Source organism: Azolla caroliniana, unplaced genomic scaffold (genome assembly GCF_043228905.1).
Source record: "Azolla caroliniana isolate FFs.n. ecotype wild unplaced genomic scaffold, voAzoCaro1.0.p SCAF_1, whole genome shotgun sequence".
Taxonomy (NCBI): domain Eukaryota; kingdom Viridiplantae; phylum Streptophyta; class Polypodiopsida; order Salviniales; family Salviniaceae; genus Azolla; species Azolla caroliniana.
In genome coordinates, this window is record NW_028230436.1 from 5,220,404 (window position 1) to 5,237,949 (window position 17,546).

General features: G+C 35.0%; 1 protein-coding gene and 3 non-coding genes across 4 annotated transcripts; 3 read left to right on the forward strand and 1 right to left on the reverse strand.

Annotated features, from left to right (window-relative positions):
• The first annotated feature begins 2,969 nt into the window (after positions 1-2,969).
• TRNAK-UUU (transfer RNA lysine (anticodon UUU)) lies at positions 2,970-3,041 on the forward strand. Its single transcript has one exon. It is a non-coding gene; the product is annotated as a tRNA-Lys (tRNA).
• A 1,505-nt stretch (positions 3,042-4,546) lies between these two features.
• On the forward strand, positions 4,547-4,618 carry TRNAK-UUU (transfer RNA lysine (anticodon UUU)). Its single transcript has one exon. It is a non-coding gene; the product is annotated as a tRNA-Lys (tRNA).
• A 4,351-nt stretch (positions 4,619-8,969) lies between these two features.
• On the reverse strand, positions 8,970-9,041 carry TRNAK-UUU (transfer RNA lysine (anticodon UUU)). The gene has a single exon. It is a non-coding gene; the product is annotated as a tRNA-Lys (tRNA).
• Positions 9,042-10,417: 1,376 nt separating this feature from the next.
• On the forward strand, positions 10,418-15,657 carry LOC147868563 (peroxisomal adenine nucleotide carrier 1-like). The gene is made up of 5 exons (XM_087320817.1): positions 10,418-10,933; positions 12,328-12,559; positions 14,253-14,399; positions 14,798-14,958; positions 15,062-15,657. The coding sequence occupies exons 1-5, from the start codon at positions 10,785-10,787 to the stop codon at positions 15,360-15,362; spliced, it is 990 nt and encodes a 329-aa protein (XP_087176943.1). The 5' UTR covers positions 10,418-10,784; the 3' UTR covers positions 15,363-15,657.
• The last annotated feature ends 1,889 nt before the right edge of the window (positions 15,658-17,546 follow it).

The following is a 17,546-nucleotide window of genomic DNA, read 5'->3' on the forward strand; positions in this document are numbered from 1 at the left end:
TCCTATGTATATCTAGGCATCACATTTACGAGCACAATGGTTGCGTCTGTATGAGCCAATCCACTAAAGATTAACACACTAGAGGATATGCACTCTAGGCATGTCACCAAGCACACTTCCAAGAGCCCCATACCAAAGAATAATTATCCAACATTATGATAAAATGAGAACTTTATGTATGAGGCATCCACATGAACTCATCCTAGTCACACAAAACTCATTACTTTCATTTGGTTAACCAACCCAAAATTTGAGTTCCAATAAAATTTAAATTAGGGTGAATGCTTACCCTACCATCACAATGTTCTTGAAATTCAACATACCTCCATTTGCAATGAATACTCTCTCCCCCCCCCATGTAGAGGGGACACCGCGGCGCAAACTAAAAAAACACTTGGCAATGAAGACAACAAAGTGACTAAGTATCATCAACCTTACATTTTCATTTGTTTATAATTATCACTAGATTCCATCACGAGTTTCTTATCTTTGTTTTTGTAGACTTAATCCCTCCTTTCTAGCCACCATCTCTATCCATGGTTTCTTACTTCAAACATTGCTCCAAGAAAGGAGATTTTTTAGCCACCCCCAGATATTTTTGGCACACAAATATGATTCAATGACAACAAACATAGGCTCATTTTATCCTTATTTTTTCATAACATAAACCATAACGAGGCTATTAACCCTTCAATCACCCTTTTTTACCATGGCAATAATGGTCGATTATATGAAACCATAGGAATCATGATTGATGGGATCACTTTCAGTCTTGCATGAAAAGGCTAAGCTTGTGATTTCCAATATAGTAATTTGTTCTCAATCTTTTGGGATGTCCACAAAATACCACTCCCATTTGGCACCTCCAAACCATTTGAATAAACCAAGTGCCTACAAATCATGCAATGGGGAATGATAACCCATACCTAACCAATATCATAGAGGTTCCTATGTATCGTGAAATGAGTTTTTATTCATGCATTCTAATATTCAAACCCAAGGCCATTGCAAATAGATCCCACATTCATGTAGCTTTAGTAATGTCATCATGGTCACTCATTAATAGGTACACAATGTAGGGATCACTAAACAATACTCCATTAAAATCCTACCAAATATCCCCCCCCTTGCCATACTATGTTACATTGTAAGGGAGAAACCAAGTTCATATGCTAATGGAGGAATTTCCCAATGCATTCCACTTGACATGGCTGGCCATAGAGTCCCTATCTTTCTGATTGCAACACTTTCCATTTTAATAATCCTTCAATATTTTCAATTTGTTGTATATATTTTAGTGCCTATTTTGTCTTGGCAACATTTAGGGGAAGCTATAAGAACTTTCTTTCAACATACTAAAATATTCCAAAAGTTTATACTTGTGTTTTTCATTTCTCTAAGTTTTTCAAACTTCCTTATAAATTATTGGCATTGGCTTATATTTGTAGCTGCAATTGTGTACTTGTGACCTGTCAAATCATACATGATTGGAAATTATAAAATCATCTATCAAAGAGTAACCAGATTATAACAAAAACATGTCTATAACCATTTTGAATTATTGAACAATAATGTACAACAGCAATCGCAATAGACCCAAAACCACGAAATAGTTTTAGATGGTTTGTAGAGATAACAAAGCATTTTTATTCCCATGGCCATTTGAACAATTAGTCATAGCTTTGGTTTTCATTGGGGGTATACAAGCCTTAATGAGTAAGGTTAAATTATTCATCTACTAGAAGATTAAACAACAATTTTGAGCATACTATTTCATGTTATATGACAAACATCTATGAAACGGAACCATTGTTTTGTTGCATAATTACATGCCAATGGATAGATAGAGCCATTTATACAATTTTTGCACAGCGTGACATTTGCAAAAGGAACCATATCAATAGAAACTATTTTACTTGTGAAGCCATAGCATCACAAACTATTTTACATGTGAAATCATAGCACCATACACTATTTTACATGCATCTACAAAAGGGACCCATCAATCTTAGGTTTTCCAAACCAATGAAGAATTCAAGTACTTGGTAGTGGTAGAAAGCAACTTAGATATGAAATGATAGTTCATGAAAGCAAAGTGAAAACCATAATCATGAAGGTTTAAGGCTTACATTTAGGATCTCTTTAAGGTAAACATGCTCAAATGCATTGATGCATGCCACAAAGATGACATTATAGAACAGCTTTAACATATTCCTCTAGAACCAATATGCAACTACCTCATTGGCTAAATCCAATATTCAAAATTTTATACTCAAATTTGATCATAAAATTCGAACCCATTCCTTGCAAAAGCACAATGTGGATGCATTGCATTCTACATTGTTACAAAATTACATATTAAACAAACGAATTTGATAGTGAGGTGGCAAACCTTATAGTTGTATAGCTTAAGATTGCAAGCTCAAGATTACCATTTGACAACTATGCTCCTCTTTTAGAAAAGGCATTCTAAATAGGTTTCCTGCCATCCAAATGATTGAAAACATAATCATTGTCCTTTTTAAAGTCAATGATTATAATGAAGGTACTTAATGGCTTTCTAAATTGGTTTTCCACACAAGTGTTGAAAACAGTAGCTTCACCGTTTTATGGGCATTTCTAAGAATGAACCATACTCATTCATTATGAATGTGACAATACTCCCTACCGTTACCAATCTCATCGTGAAGAAACTTTACCAACAATCCTCCTACCAAATTTACAACTTCATCACATTGTAGCTACAAAAGTAACATCCAAATAGCAAGAATATTAACCTAAAGGTGCCCATGATTGAAAATGTTGATCTCAGCTATCCCCTTTAAATTGGATAATAGAAAATATGATTTCAAATTGAATTGAACTATTAGATGAAGAATTTGGGCACCTTGTAGTAATGCATATGGTTAAATATAAAACCATGCATTGTTTTAACTTCAGTTTAAAGATATCATGTACTAAACAAATATGCTCCTATAGCACAGTGGTAGTGCATCCGCCTTTTAAGCGAATTGTCGTGGGTTCGAACCCCACTGGGGGCATCCATAACTATTTTGTATAAAAATCCAAACAAAATGAGTCTCCTTGCATGTATATGTAACTTTATCATGCTGGATAAGTGTACAATAGCATTGAAGCAATTTCATTTTACATATCATCACGTCAACCTTTTATATTTGCTACATGACAAAACATTTGCAAAAGGGTCCCATGCAATAGTTTTTGGCATCTCCTGTTTTTAGCTTGATAATCGCCTTGAAAATTTGAAATTGAAATGCAACAACACCCCTACATTTGATACGATATGTGTACAATGGAAGTGTTTTTGATTGATTAAGATATAGAAAATAATGGGAGGCAATAATCTTGACTAAGAAAAGAAAACCACCTACAATGCTTGGGAGTAAGACATTTACAGCCCTTAGGATATATACATGTCGAGTGACATTGTGACTCATATCCCTTTTCTATACAGGCTATACAGATTCATATTGCCAATAAATAAAAAGCCTTTCTAAACTTCATATTTACACAGTCCTTAACAAAGGAATTTCATACAGTTCCATAAGTATGTGTTTATACCTTCACATATTAGAATAAATGTAGTATACCGTAGGCACATCTTTATTTGTATCCAATAGTTTTAAGTTCATGGAGCAAATACAACTTGAGTAACTATAATATGGCAGTAGATCTGCCACATGAGTACTCATGTTACTTGCAGTATAAAGCATCAATCATTATTTGCATAGAAGTTATTATGAAATGTCTGGAGCTTACCTCCCATAGCATAACATGTTTCACGGATTCAATTCTCACTAGGGGTATGTATGTCTCTCCTTGTTTATGGACTCGAACAATATGGTGTAATCCTAAATTGAGGTTACTGTATGTTTGCTTATAAACATGCAATATCTTTGCCAGCTGAGTATAAGACTACATATCAGAATAGTTTGAAGCCGTCATAACAAAACTCACCGAGATATCTATATATAAGGGTTAGCTTTGTTACATTTTACGACGCCAATATTTTAGAGGGTTCTGAATCAAAATTTGAATATGGAATGGAAGTGGCAAAATTTCAAGCTTGCACCCTCTATTAGTACAGTAATAAGGCACCCTTGAAAATTGTTGTGGGTTCAATCCCTATTGGTGCTTAATAATGGTATTTGATATTCATTTGTAATATTGGTGCCTAGGGAAAACGTATTGGATGCCAGTCAAATAATTCAACTATTGGTAGGTTGGAAGTACAGTAAAGAGAACGAAACCTCAGAAAACAGGTCGTTAAGTTAACCAAAAAAATTCCTAAAACAGGGTAACGTCATAGATGGAAGGTAAGAACTCATTCCAATGCTTCCGTAGCAAAAGTTCTGGGTGAAGCACTTACATGACTTTGGCATCTGTAGTGTGGTCAGACCATATCATAACCGCATAACATTGCGCCAATCATAGCATCCCAACTGTTACATTCACTGTTCCATTAGGCAGATCTCATAGTAATATTCTGCTTTGCAATACATGAGGATAGAATCACCTCGTATATGCTCCTGTAGCACAGTGGTAGTGCATCCGCCTTTTAAGCGAATTGTCGTGGGTTCGAACCCCACCGGGGGCATAGTTTTAGATTCTTGACAAGTGGTGCAGTCTTCCAGTTTTATTTTTACTTTTTTAACTTCATGTCGCTATTTTCTTCTACTTTTCCTTTATTACACTCAACTTTTTTCCTTTTTCTTTTTACTTTAAACCTTTTATAGTTTTACGTTTTAGTTCTAAACCTTCATCCCCTTCTTTTCTTCAACATTTTGCGTTTTTACTCTTTCTCGCTTCCTTCTGATTTTTTACTTTTTTGCATTTCCTTAATTCTTTATCACTTACTTTCTTCTGCCTTCTTCCTATCTTTTTTAAGTCTCTTAGCTTTCTTGCTTCTATTTTTTACTTTTTTACTCTTCAAAAATCTTCTACTTCTCCTTTTTAGCTCTTTATCCCCTCGTTTCTACTGCTTCTGCTTTTTTGCTCTCCAAAATATTCTGTTTTTGCTTTTAACTTTATCTCTCTTATCACTCATTTCTTCTATTTGTTCTTCATATCTTTTTTTCTCTCTCTATTCGCACATGATCTTCAGATCTAAAAAAACTTTTTTCTCCAAACGAATCCATAAAATCTCTTAGCAAACTAACTCTCCCAAATGTTCTGTTTTAAAGTTTTAATTCTTCATCCCTTCCTTTGTCTTTTTGTCCTCCAAAAACTTCTGTTTTTGCTTTCAACTCTCTCTCTATGTATCACTCTTTTCTTCTATTTTTTATCTTAAAAACAATTTTCCTACCATTTATCGTCCATACGACAATATATATATATATATATATATATATTCTCTCGCTCTCTATTCACATAGTATCTGCATATTTTCAGATCTAAAAATAACATTTTGCGAAAAGGAATCTATAAAATCTTGAAAAAAAAGCAAAATCAAAAGAAATTAAGTCAGTGAAAAACCAACAGGAAGATCCATCATGTAATGCATTCATTAAGTAAAAAAACCTTTCTTTTCTACAATCACTTCGTTTCTTCATATTCATTGATCAAAATAAACAAAATCAGGAAAAAGGACATCGTAAACCATAAAAACGAGCAAGAAATGGAGAATGATGCAAGCGCTAAAAGATTCAGATGTAGGAGAAGATAACTAACCTCTCTTCTTCCTGCCCGTCTTTCTGGAAGCAAACTTCTCATTCACAACGAAGATCGCGATAATTGAAAGATTGCATTTCTCAAGCAAGTTGGAAGGTTTTCTGGATTCAAAGGATTGACTTTATCGCGTGAGTGAGTGAAAAACGTCGCTAACGCCCTGCACTACATGTTGTCAACAGTAAAAAAGCTGTCGTCTTTCTCTCTGCATTGCGACCAGTTTGACAGATCTTCTTTCTTCTTCTTCTTCTTCTTCTTCTTCTTCTTCAGTGGTCACGCTGTCAAGACTGTTATGAGGCTTGCGGCGTTTTTGAAATTGTGGAAATTACTCCCCACTCTTCAAACTAATGAGGTATTTACCGTGATGCCCCTGGGACGGTTATGAAAGGTATGTACATTTATTATACATACATGGAAGACAACCCCTACGATCTACCACAACATAGCAATTGACTATAGGGCAAAAGTCTCGTGTGAAGTTATGGTTGATTATGCATGGAAGTCTTGTGTCCAATCATTGAGTCAATTTTGCGATTAGATGGTCAACATCCTCATTGTGAAACCACTTTTAAAATTTTAATATCTCTTGTGAATTTGCAATTGATAAAAAAAAGTAAGCATCATGTGAAGCAATGACCAATCATTAGTGTTATTTTAGGCTTTTTGGTAAACATATGTGTTGGTTACCATATGTTGGATAGTATATGTAGACATAATGTATGTAGCAATATTACTATGTAATTGTGGTTACCTTAGCAATGAAACAAATCTTGAAATATCGTGGAGTTCTCATAACATAGAGCATCTATCACACAAGGTTATTATGAGCAATTTGATCATGATTCTCATTAAGTTAATATAGTCAATATGAATTATTTGTTGTTTACTTCTTTGTTTATCTATAATCAAGTTTCAAATGCAACCACGAGGTAACTCATTTCCATTAGTTAGTATGTTAGTGATCTCCATTTGATTGCATGTATAATCCCTAGTTGTTGTGACTTGGTCTTATAGTCATATCTTGAGTTGGAGCCCTAAAGTGTGACTATAAAGGTATGATATCATGTACGTATTTTCCACCAGGGGTTTAATTCAGCGGAGATAGGGTCTCTATATCTTCAAAGTTATTTAAAAGAGATAGGTGTTAACGTATTCCACAATAATTTAGTTGATTATGTATTGTTCCCACAGTAACCATGGATGGTTATGGTACACAAATTTGAATTAACTCATGTTGGTTGAAGCATAGAAGCCTCAATGAGTATCAAACACTTTTATCGTGACCCACTCGATACTATAAGGATACATGATTATTGTCAAGAAATTTGAATTTGGTCATGAAGCTCGAAGCACAATTGCTTAAGGCTATGTAGAAGGCATGCCATAGAGCCATATGTGGTGGATAGTTTAATAACATACTTAATTTGTGCCAACAATAATGGTAAGGTAGAGACTAACGACAAAAAATGATTATTATGTTCGAACTAGTTTATTCAAGTACAATCAGATAACGATGATATGAACAACATTTCCTATGAGGTTGAACAATGTGAGAAATACAATTATGTATGTACCTTTTGATGGCAAGCAAAGGTGAAAGTTACGAAGAAAACAGTTACAAGAGATGCTCAAAGGGAATAAGTAGGGCAAATGTATAAGGATATGGTCATTCCTTTGTTAAGGAACGACTAGGGTGGATGCAAGATAGTGATATAAGCCTCAATGAACAATAATGAGGACAAAGGCATAACCCTTCGGTGGTGGATAACATAATAGTGGTTGAAGAGGTAACACATCATTTGTTAAAAGAATAAAGTTGTTTGTCAAATAACTTCAAGCCATAATATGGCACATAATGCCCACATAGCATGATATGAGCTTACAAGGAAATGTATAATTCCTTGTTTGTGAAAATGCTTAGTTGCTTGGCTATATCATAATTTTGTCTCATAATCGTTCATTGGATTGTGTTGATCCTTTTCCATGAAAAAGTTGGGAGTTGTTTGATGCATCATTAACTGAGGAGATTTTAGTTGATAAACTACCAATGATAAATATTTAAGTCATAGTGGAAGTGGATCCATTAGAAAGTTGAGGTAAAATTTGCCACTAGTTCTTTCAATTAGCAAACTCGATGAAATGAATTGCATATATTTATGCACATTCAAGAATATTCCAAGCCAAATATATTGACATTCATCCAAAGACGCTTCCAAGGAGGTAGATGCTTTGAGGTCAATATTAAATGCATATCGAAAACTCATATGACTTTATCGTAGCCGATAAGTAGCATTAGTCATCTTCATTGAGCAAAACCCAAAGATTGAGGTAGCAATAAAAGATACGTTGGAAGAAGAGAGGGTAGTGGGGGTAGTGATGTTAAATCACCTTTGGACAAGATAAGCCGAGTTAGGTTGGCAACTCATCGAAGATGGGTTGGTAGGGAGTTATATTCATGTGTTGCCCATCAAAATTTGTTAGCCTTCTCATTGTGAGGATTTTGGAAATTTACTTTTTGAAATGAAGAGTTATGGATATGTGCAAAGATGGTTGCAGTGGGAATAACTTATAGAGTGATGTGATCCTATGTTGCTCGAGAAGTAGAAAATATGTATGTATGTATAGAGGCACCTACTTCAATTCAAACCATTTGCCTTCAAAGCCAATCTTGAGTCTTCAAGGTATCTATCTTGTGTTCAATGCTTGCCTTGGTGCTATTGTATTCTTGATACATACATACATACATTTATACATATTATGTATATATATGTACAACCTCTTGCTTTCAAATGAGGAAGTGGGTATATGTCTTCATTCATCAAACGAGAAACCAAATTCGCTAATTATGATCCTAATTAGATATTGAGCTTGCAGTAATTAGGAAACCTCCGCAGGCTCCGATTACTTACCAATTGTATTTCTTTAGAGGCGACTTTAAATCATACAAGCCGAATTAATCTAATGAAACATTAATTAGACATAGATTAAGCTAATAGAGTTAACTTTTATTTTGACTATTAGGTTGATAACGCTAATGAATTCTCTAAATATAGGTACATGCATAATTAATCGTGATCGCGTGTGCTCTGTTGAAAATTTCAGGTGACTAGGAGCCTCAAGTTTGGGCAAAGATCATGGATAGATTTCTCCTCAGATCAGAATTTTTGATAAAGCATATGTATAATGTCAAAGTTTCCCAGCTTCCACCATTCATACATATATGTATAATATGAAACACATGACTCAAGTGAGTCTTTTTATTATTAGAATAAAAGCAAATATGCCCTCGGTGGGGTTCGAACCCACGACAATTCGCTTAAAAGGCGGATGCACTACCGCTGTGCTACGAGAGCTTACTACTCAATACCGGGGGGATTTTATTTGTATACAATTATTACACTCCAAATATATATGTGGCTTGCAATACCACTAGCCATGCAAAATCGAAACACCGTATTCTCACGACTATAAATAGATTACTAGGAATTGATAGAAGCCCAACAAGTTACAAAAAGAGGAATATGAAGAGGCTTTGGAGGAATTATTTTTATTCCTACACGATCATCAACAAGATGTCATAGAAGAATTGATTATGATGTCAAGAATGTGTGTGACACATGCATTACGAAGACAAGTTGAGACATTTTAAGATGTTGCACAAATGACATATATTTGTCCCCAAAGATGGATAATGCTATTAATGAAGGTTGTCATCACAACGTGGCATGTGGTATACTAGCTTGAAATAGAAGCATGGTTTGCGAAAGATGCCATGAACTTCTAAGCTAGCCATTTAGGAAGCTATAAACAATCGCATATACGAGCTACAAAGAGAATTGCTAACAAGGACAATTTATTAATTAGTATGAAAGCATCGGTGGAGATAAAAGAAAATTCATGCTAGAATGCAAGATGGTGATTTGAGTTTCATGTATTTTAACAAAATGCTATTAGACAAACAAAACTTTACGCAATGATGGGTGAAGGCTCAACATTTGTACAATGACAAAAAAAAGGCAAAGAAGTGGGTACATATTCAAGACAAGCAAGTGTTAGCCACGGTAATCCCATGTTGTCTAATAGACGAAAGCATAGGACAAACAAAAACAGGTGGTAGCAAAATGGAAGGATATGAAATGCAAACTTGTCGCCTCGTATGCTTGCAAGATAAGCAACGTGCCAAAAGGACGAATGCACCTCATGCTCGAATAATGGCAAATTCGGGAGGTAAATGGAACTTCATGTGCCTCGAGAATGGGCAAGAGATGGTGGACAAAAAGGGCGTGGCATCACTTATACGGAGGATAAGGCTTGAACAAACAAGCGAGCTAATTGGGATGCCCCAAGGTCCAACGGAGGAGACACTGACATGATCACGAGATGATGGTGTTCTACGGGAGTTGGAAAGGTAGTCTGAAACGTAGTGAGGGGGCCGAGGGGCTAGCACTATGACCTATATATGTGTGTACATAGCATAGCCTATAGGATGCCACAAGGTCCCATGGAGGAGGACATTGGTTGGGTTTGCTTCTTTTCTTTGTCCGTCGTCGTCAATGGTCATCATCATCGATGACGACACCCATTCCATTCCGTAGAGGGAGGAAAGAAGGAATTTCAAATTTCTTATTAGGAAGAACAAGCAAACAAAATAACTATTTAGTAGTAATAATATTAATAATAATAATGACTTTTCTTTTCACTCGTTCTTTCTCGCTCTCTCTTCTTCCTCCGCCATCCTCGTGTGCAGAAACAAAGAAGCGCTTTTATTTCTGTCTTGTCTTTTGTCTCTCTAGCCATGGCGGGAGCGACGACTGCACCCTAAATTTCTCAGACGTAATATCTTCCTCTTTTCCTTTTTTCTTCATTCTTCTTCCTCCTCGAATCTCAAGGTTGCTTCTGGAAAACACAGAGATCACAAGATCGGCAGATGAGTGGAAGTTTGGAGATACTGCACGTAGAGAACGCAGAGATACAGTAGGAGTTCAAAGTAAGATAGAAGCACAGAAACGATCAGAAGGTCGGAAAGTCAGAGAGATATAGGCAGAGGGAGAAGATCGGAGAGAAAGAGAAGATCATACTATATACCTGAGCGATTCATGGTAATGGGGCTTGATTTTGAAGCTCTGGCAGATGCCACTTCTGGTGCGGTTGGAGGCGTTCTGAGTACATCCATACTTTACCCTCTCGACACCTGCAAGACCAAGTACCAAGCAGAATCTCGTCCAGGGAAGCTTCTCAAATACAGGTGAATAAAAAACTCACAGTTTTATTTCGTTCTTTTTGTACTTAAATCCCTCTTATCTCTATTTCTTTCGATCATTTCTTAGCTTGATTAAAAAAATTTCGTTTTTCACTATTTTCTTCCTTTCTCTTTCTCATAATTAATCTTCTTGTTTGAAAGATCATAAATGCGCAAATAATCGATGTTCTGTTCTTTTCTCGTCTCTTGAAAGTATCTGTTACAAGTAAGGTGGAAACTTTTTCTGGTTCCACGATAGTAGATGGATTTTTCTCTTTTATTGCATTGTCATTGATCTTCATGAATGCATCTGTTCCTTAAATTCCACAGGATTCATCTTTTCTCTTGAAAATCTTGCATTGGAGACTGTAAATATATTGTTTTCCTTAAGTAGCTCGTCCTGTTCTCCATGTAACAAAACATATCCTCCTCTCTTTCTCTTGCTTTTTGCACCAAATTCTCTCTCTTTCCACCTCTTAAGTAGATACATTTTCCTCAACCTTACTGTCTGTATTTGATCATATTGAATTTGTGAAACATCTTATATGAAGTAAGTTGCGTTTACTTTCCTTTCATCGGCTAGGAAGACCCTATTTTATAGTCAAAATATCAAAGTGGAGAATTATTTTCTTGCCTTGTCTTTCACCATTGATCTTAATGAATGATTGTGTTGCAGATGAAATACAAACATTCTCTTAACTAGATTGCTTTTTTATCCTAATATGCGAATGAAATAAACAAACTATTCTCAAGGTTTCCGTTAATATTGCAGTATTTCTTCTCTGAGCCTTTCATTTTGTTGAAAGACTTTATTACAGACAAAATACAAATGTTTTACTTGAGCAGGTCACTTTTGCTTCACCTGAAACCACATCTGAACAGGAAAAACTCACTTTTCTTTTTCCTCTCTTCCCATGCTTTGCCTTTTAAAGACCGTAGTGCTTACAAAATGCAATAATTTTTCCAAAGTAGGACTTTTTTCTCCTTCTCTTTGCCTTTGATCTTCTTGAAAGTTGTGCAATAGAAATTATAGAAATATTGTTCTTTAAGGAGATCACTTGTTTACTGTCTGTTCTACATTCAAGCATAACCTTTATACTTTACTTATTTTCTTGTATTTCCCTCCTTATCATCAAATGAATGTGCTACAAGAAAACTACCAACAATTTTCATAAGTAGGTCACTTGTTTTTATGAACGATTTCCATTAGTAGATTGTATGCTTCTACATAAGGTTGTCCATGCAAGTAAGTTTTTCTTCTTCGTGTTTGTTCATACAAAATACCTTTGCCAATCGTTTTTCTGATGTTGTGGAAGCACTATATGTTAGAGATAATATTCACGAAATATTTTGTTTATTGGTTCACATGTTTACTTGCATTACTCAATGTTTTTAACTAGGACTCCGGTCGATGTCTTGAAAGAGGCTCTCAAATCTAATCAATTACTCTCCCTATACCAAGGACTTGGTGCAAAGACTTTGCAGTCATTTATTTCACAGTTCATATATTTCTATAGCTATAGCTATATAAAAAACATTTATTTGCTAAAGAGCAAGAGAAGAAAAATGGGAACAGGTGCGAACCTCCTGGTTGCAGCAGCAGCAGGTGCTTGCACAGCTGTCATTACACAGGTAGCAATATGCATCTTTTTCTAAAATCTCTACATGTATTCTAAGGCTCATGAAATCAGTCTGTGCTAGCCTGTTCAAAATAGAGCAGAATTCTATCTTTAATTTGATTGGGTTCATGTGTGAAAAACGTGTACAAGCATGCTGGCCCTATATATACTCAGATGCATAGGTAGATACGTGGATGGATGGATGGATGTATTTCAATTATCGTTCTGGGATATTAAGTCAACCTAGGGTGAGAGAGCTTCATTTTCCATAATTCTTGCTGCTGAGTATTATATACCATAAGCTTATTGTGTATCCTTATTTGTTATCATCCAAGTTGGTTTGTGCTATAGGTCTAGGTTTCACACTTGCAGGAAGATAACTTATGCCACTTGCACATGCAGATTATTATAGGTTCACTTTACAGATATGGAGATTAAAGGATTAAGGCAACACCTCGATCTTCAAAAAAGTCAAGTGGAAGTGTTCCACTGGCTGTCTGTGTAAATGTATGAAACTTTATTACAAGGAGATCCATTATATTAGCATCACATTGTATTGTGCATGATAAAGACAAAGTCATCAAGTTTAAACACACAATTGAAGTTGCATAAAAACATGACTGCTTTTTATGGACAAGAACATGGTAATTATACTATTGTATTTATTTTATGTTTTTCTATGTTACATATGGATATGTAATGGAATTCTGCAGAATGCTTTTGAGGATGGTTTGGGTTATGCTAGGTAAAATTCACAACAGTTCCTATCAACTTTCCAATTGGGATCTGGGCTGTTTCACTCTTCATGATTTATTTAGGTTTGCACTTTGTCACTAAACGTTTCATCTTTGCTTTCCTAAGGATTAACATTTCATGCTATTAAAATTGATCTTCTTTTGAATATGTCAAGAGTATTTCCTGTTACGACCTAGACCAAATATTTTAGATGCTCAAATTGGAACTTCATGCTGTTTCACACCATTAATCCTTTTAAGAAATAGGTTTTCTAATTCAATCAATAAAAAACAAAAGAATTTTCTACAATAACTCCGTGTCTCTTTAAGTAGCTTTCTAGGTTCCAATGATCAAATGATCATCTTGAATGTGGCTGGAGATCTTTTAAATATTTTATACATTAAAGCCTGTTATTTGCCTGTTATTTGCCTGTTGTGAGTATTCCAAAAAGGTGCAACCAGTATCCATATTATTTCACATGCTTACTCTGTCTGTGGCTACCTAGTTTCCAAGTTTCTCAGTAAAATAGATATGACATTTTAAGACACGTATTAATAATTAAGCTAATATGTAGACCAAACACATTAAGATTTTGCTACTTTGAACTAGTTCCAATTTAACTTGGTTACTGGATAGAAAGATACAGAAATAGAAAGCAAGGATGGCAAAAGTCAGATAATGTAGGCATATAATCGATCCAAAATATATGAATCAACAAAAAGGATGATAGAATATAACATCCATATTTTCTTTTTCCAAGAGATGAGGAGATGAGTTATCTTAGCGTGCTTTCATTTTTGCATGGTAGGTGTAATGAGCCTTATGTTCTAAATGGGGACTTGTTTGGTAATCTTTTGTTATACCTTTCTTTGTATGTTAATATGAGTACTAGATCATTTGACCATCTTTATTGTATGCATGCTGGAGTCTATGTTGCAGAAGTGTATACTTACATTCATTTATCTCTGCAGCCCTTGGATACAGCTTCAGCTCGAATGCAAACAAGTTCGTTTGGCAACTCACAGGGATTGTGTGAAACCTTAAAGACTGGAGACTGGACACAAGCTTTTGATGGTCTCGGAGCATCCCTCATATTAGTATCGAATCCTGCTGTCAATGTATACAAATTTGATAGATTTATCAAAAGTTATTTTTCACATAGTGAAATCTCCAAAACATCCCTTTGTTCTTTATTATTTCCATAAATATGCTCTGATTTTCTTTATTCCCCTAAATCCCCTTGGTCCACACCCCCAAAAGAAAGCACAAGTAAATGTATCTTTGAGCAATTAACATCGGCAGTTCATATTCTCCTTAATCATGTGGTAATTATATATGAGGAAAGATATAGGTGAATTGATCCCTTTCTGTTTCTTCTGGGGTTTGACCAAGGATGTTTAGGGGGGAAATTCAGCCAGTAGGGGAAATAAAGAAAAACCTGGAGCTTTTTCTGAGTTTTTCCTTCATTTCACTATCATGATTTCATTTCTTGATATGGCATCATGAATATTGGCAGTACACAGTTTTCGAACAGTTAAAGAATCAACTGCTCAGCAATCAGAGACGAGAAATAAGAAGTCTAGAGGGTTCTCCAGTTGTATTATCAGCTTTATCTGCTTTTCTATTAGGAGCTTTGTCTAAAACTATAGCCACAGTTGTAACATACCCAGCTATAAGGTAACACGAATATCCCTTGTAAAACATCATGCATGCATCAAGATATACATGTGTATACATATATAGTTAAGTGGAACATAAAGCGTTCTCTTATTTTTGGCAGGTGCAAAATTCTCCTACAGGTTGATGAAGAAGACAAACAAGATAGAGATATAGATGGTAATCGGAATGTTGAATGTGTAAGAAGTTCAAAACCCAGGGGTATTGTGGATGCGATAAACATTGTATGGCATAGAGAAGGAGCATTTGGGTTCTATAAAGGCTTAGAAGCACAAATCCTGAAAACAGTTTTGAGTGCTGCCTTGATGTTGATGATTAAAGAGAAGACATCTAAAATTACATGGCTCCTGCTGATGGCTTTTAGGAGATGGTTGACCCCGACTCCTAAGAGGCTAATAAGGTGAAATGATTTTGCCAAACTTGGAATAAGTAATAAAACAATCCGAACTGCATCATTAGATTCTTAGAAAATAAGAATTGGTCGTACCTCTTGTGATTTTCGGATCTACATATTATTTGACTACAGAATCAATAAACAAAATCCAATTTAGCAGGAGGCCTGCCCAAAGGGCAAGGTACCTACCATTAGGTGGTGAACATTAATGGAACGTAGTTCAATCTTTCTTTCCCCCTTTCTTCTACAGACTTCTTTAACAGGGGTAGTTGTAATTATTGTGAAAATTACCATTTCTTTTGCTTTGTTTGCATACCCACCGCCCCATGTAGTAATGATTTTGATAGGTCCAGTTCTCTACTACTGAACAGTTTTTATTTATTATAGTTTCATCTCTCCCATTCTAAAATTATAATTGGACCTCCTATGAATGAATCGACAGTTGATTGGCATTCTAAGGTACACCTGCGAGTAGTGTAAGAGTGACCTAATGGCATGGAAGATAGCAGGAGGGAACCACATGGCATGGGAAAGAGTAACCAACCAAGGGAATTAATCCAATAATCATTCAAGAAGAAAGAGGGGAAAACAAAAAGAGTGCAATGAGAGGCTCCTAGGCTCAATGTTTGATAAGGGACACTGGATTTATTAGTATTTTGGTATACTAGAATGTGTGCCATTGAATTATAAGATTGGTAACCATGTTGATGCATTGACATGATATATATTTCACCTTGAGTATGAGAAGAGGAATGCGTAGCATCAAAGTGGACAAATAATTGTGTCTTGCAAATGTATTGGTCATAGGTTTAGAGTGTTCCAAACATATTGTGAGCTAATAGTTTATTATTGATGTCTCATTGTTCATAGGTTGTATAATGTGTTCTAGACAATATTGCAAGCTAATAGTTTATTATTGATGTCTCAATATGTGAAATATTGTGGTGAAAAGGACATGAATAAACCAGTGATGGAACTTTTGAGCAAACATACAACTCAAGGCAAACGAGATAGAAGAAATATTTTCACCCAATATGCATGTATTCTAAATTTAACTAATGAACACATTATACAACCTATTTTAGAATTCCCATGGCCTATTTTGTGTTTGGTTGGTTCTATCCATACTTTGATCCATTATATAATAGGAATTTGTAAGCACATTTACATAATAATTGCATCACCACATATTCATATAGAAACTAATGTGATTGATATTCTTCTTGCAACATCCAAAACCATTTTTATGCTCTTAGTTTATTGAATATTGGAGATTTCTAGGTCACTATATTGTATTCATCCTTTGTGGAGTTACACGTCTTCTTTGAGTGTTCTTGCATGTAATATAATGTATTGATATTCTTCTTGCAACATCCAAACCCATCTTTATGCTATTAGTTTATTGAGTATTGGAGATTTCTACGTCATTATATTGTATTCATCCTTTGTGGAATTACATGTTTGTCTTTGACTGTGCTTGCATGTAATATATAGTGTATTATGAACTAAGGTGTGTACAATGTACAACAACAAAAAAAAGATTGTGCATGAAAGAAAGCCAGAGGAATAGCTTTAGAAAGCATGCAAGGAAGGAAGGAAAGAAGGAGAATTGAACGAGGTTTAGCTTGGGACCTTATGAATTTAAGGGAAATTGAATGGTGGACATCCAATTCATTGTATACTTTATGACAAAATTTCTTGTATACTTATAAAAAATGCCAATTTTTTAAATGTAATACCAAGGAAACCAACAATCTTTCCCTCTGTTAGCAAACCTTTGGATTGTATTAAAGTTTTGAATGTGGCTATGATTTGTCACACTTTTGGACATGACAATGTTAGGTAAAATGGTGGTTAGTCATTTGTCTAATGAAGGAAGTTTAATGATAGGATGAAAACAACGTGTAAGAGAAATATACAAACACACTCAAATCAATGGACTATGGAGATAGGCTTCTTTAAGGGTCATGATTGAATACTGTGTTGTAACTTGTGCTTTGTGGATTTTGTGAAACTAGGGTTAGTTACTTTTTTCTACTATACATAGGATGATAGGACAACTATTATATATGAATATCATTGGTAACAACCAAAAGTAAATTGTTCACTTGACAATAACAATAATACATATTTCTTTGTTGATTATTATACATATGGCAACAATTACAAATTATTTTACTTAATTTTGGCCATG

What these genes read in the sequence shown, in the direction of transcription:
- LOC147868563 (XM_087320817.1), top strand. Translation starts at nt 10,785, where the DNA reads ATGGTAATGGGGCTTGATTTTGAAGCTCTGGCAGATGCCACTTCTGGT. An exon ending in GCACAGCTGTCATTACACAG is followed by an intron (nt 12,560 to 14,252) that starts GTAGCAATATGC and finishes TTATCTCTGCAG; the next exon opens with CCCTTGGATACAGCTTCAGC. An exon ending in TATCGAATCCTGCTGTCAAT is followed by an intron (nt 14,400 to 14,797) that starts GTATACAAATTT and finishes GAATATTGGCAG; the next exon opens with TACACAGTTTTCGAACAGTT.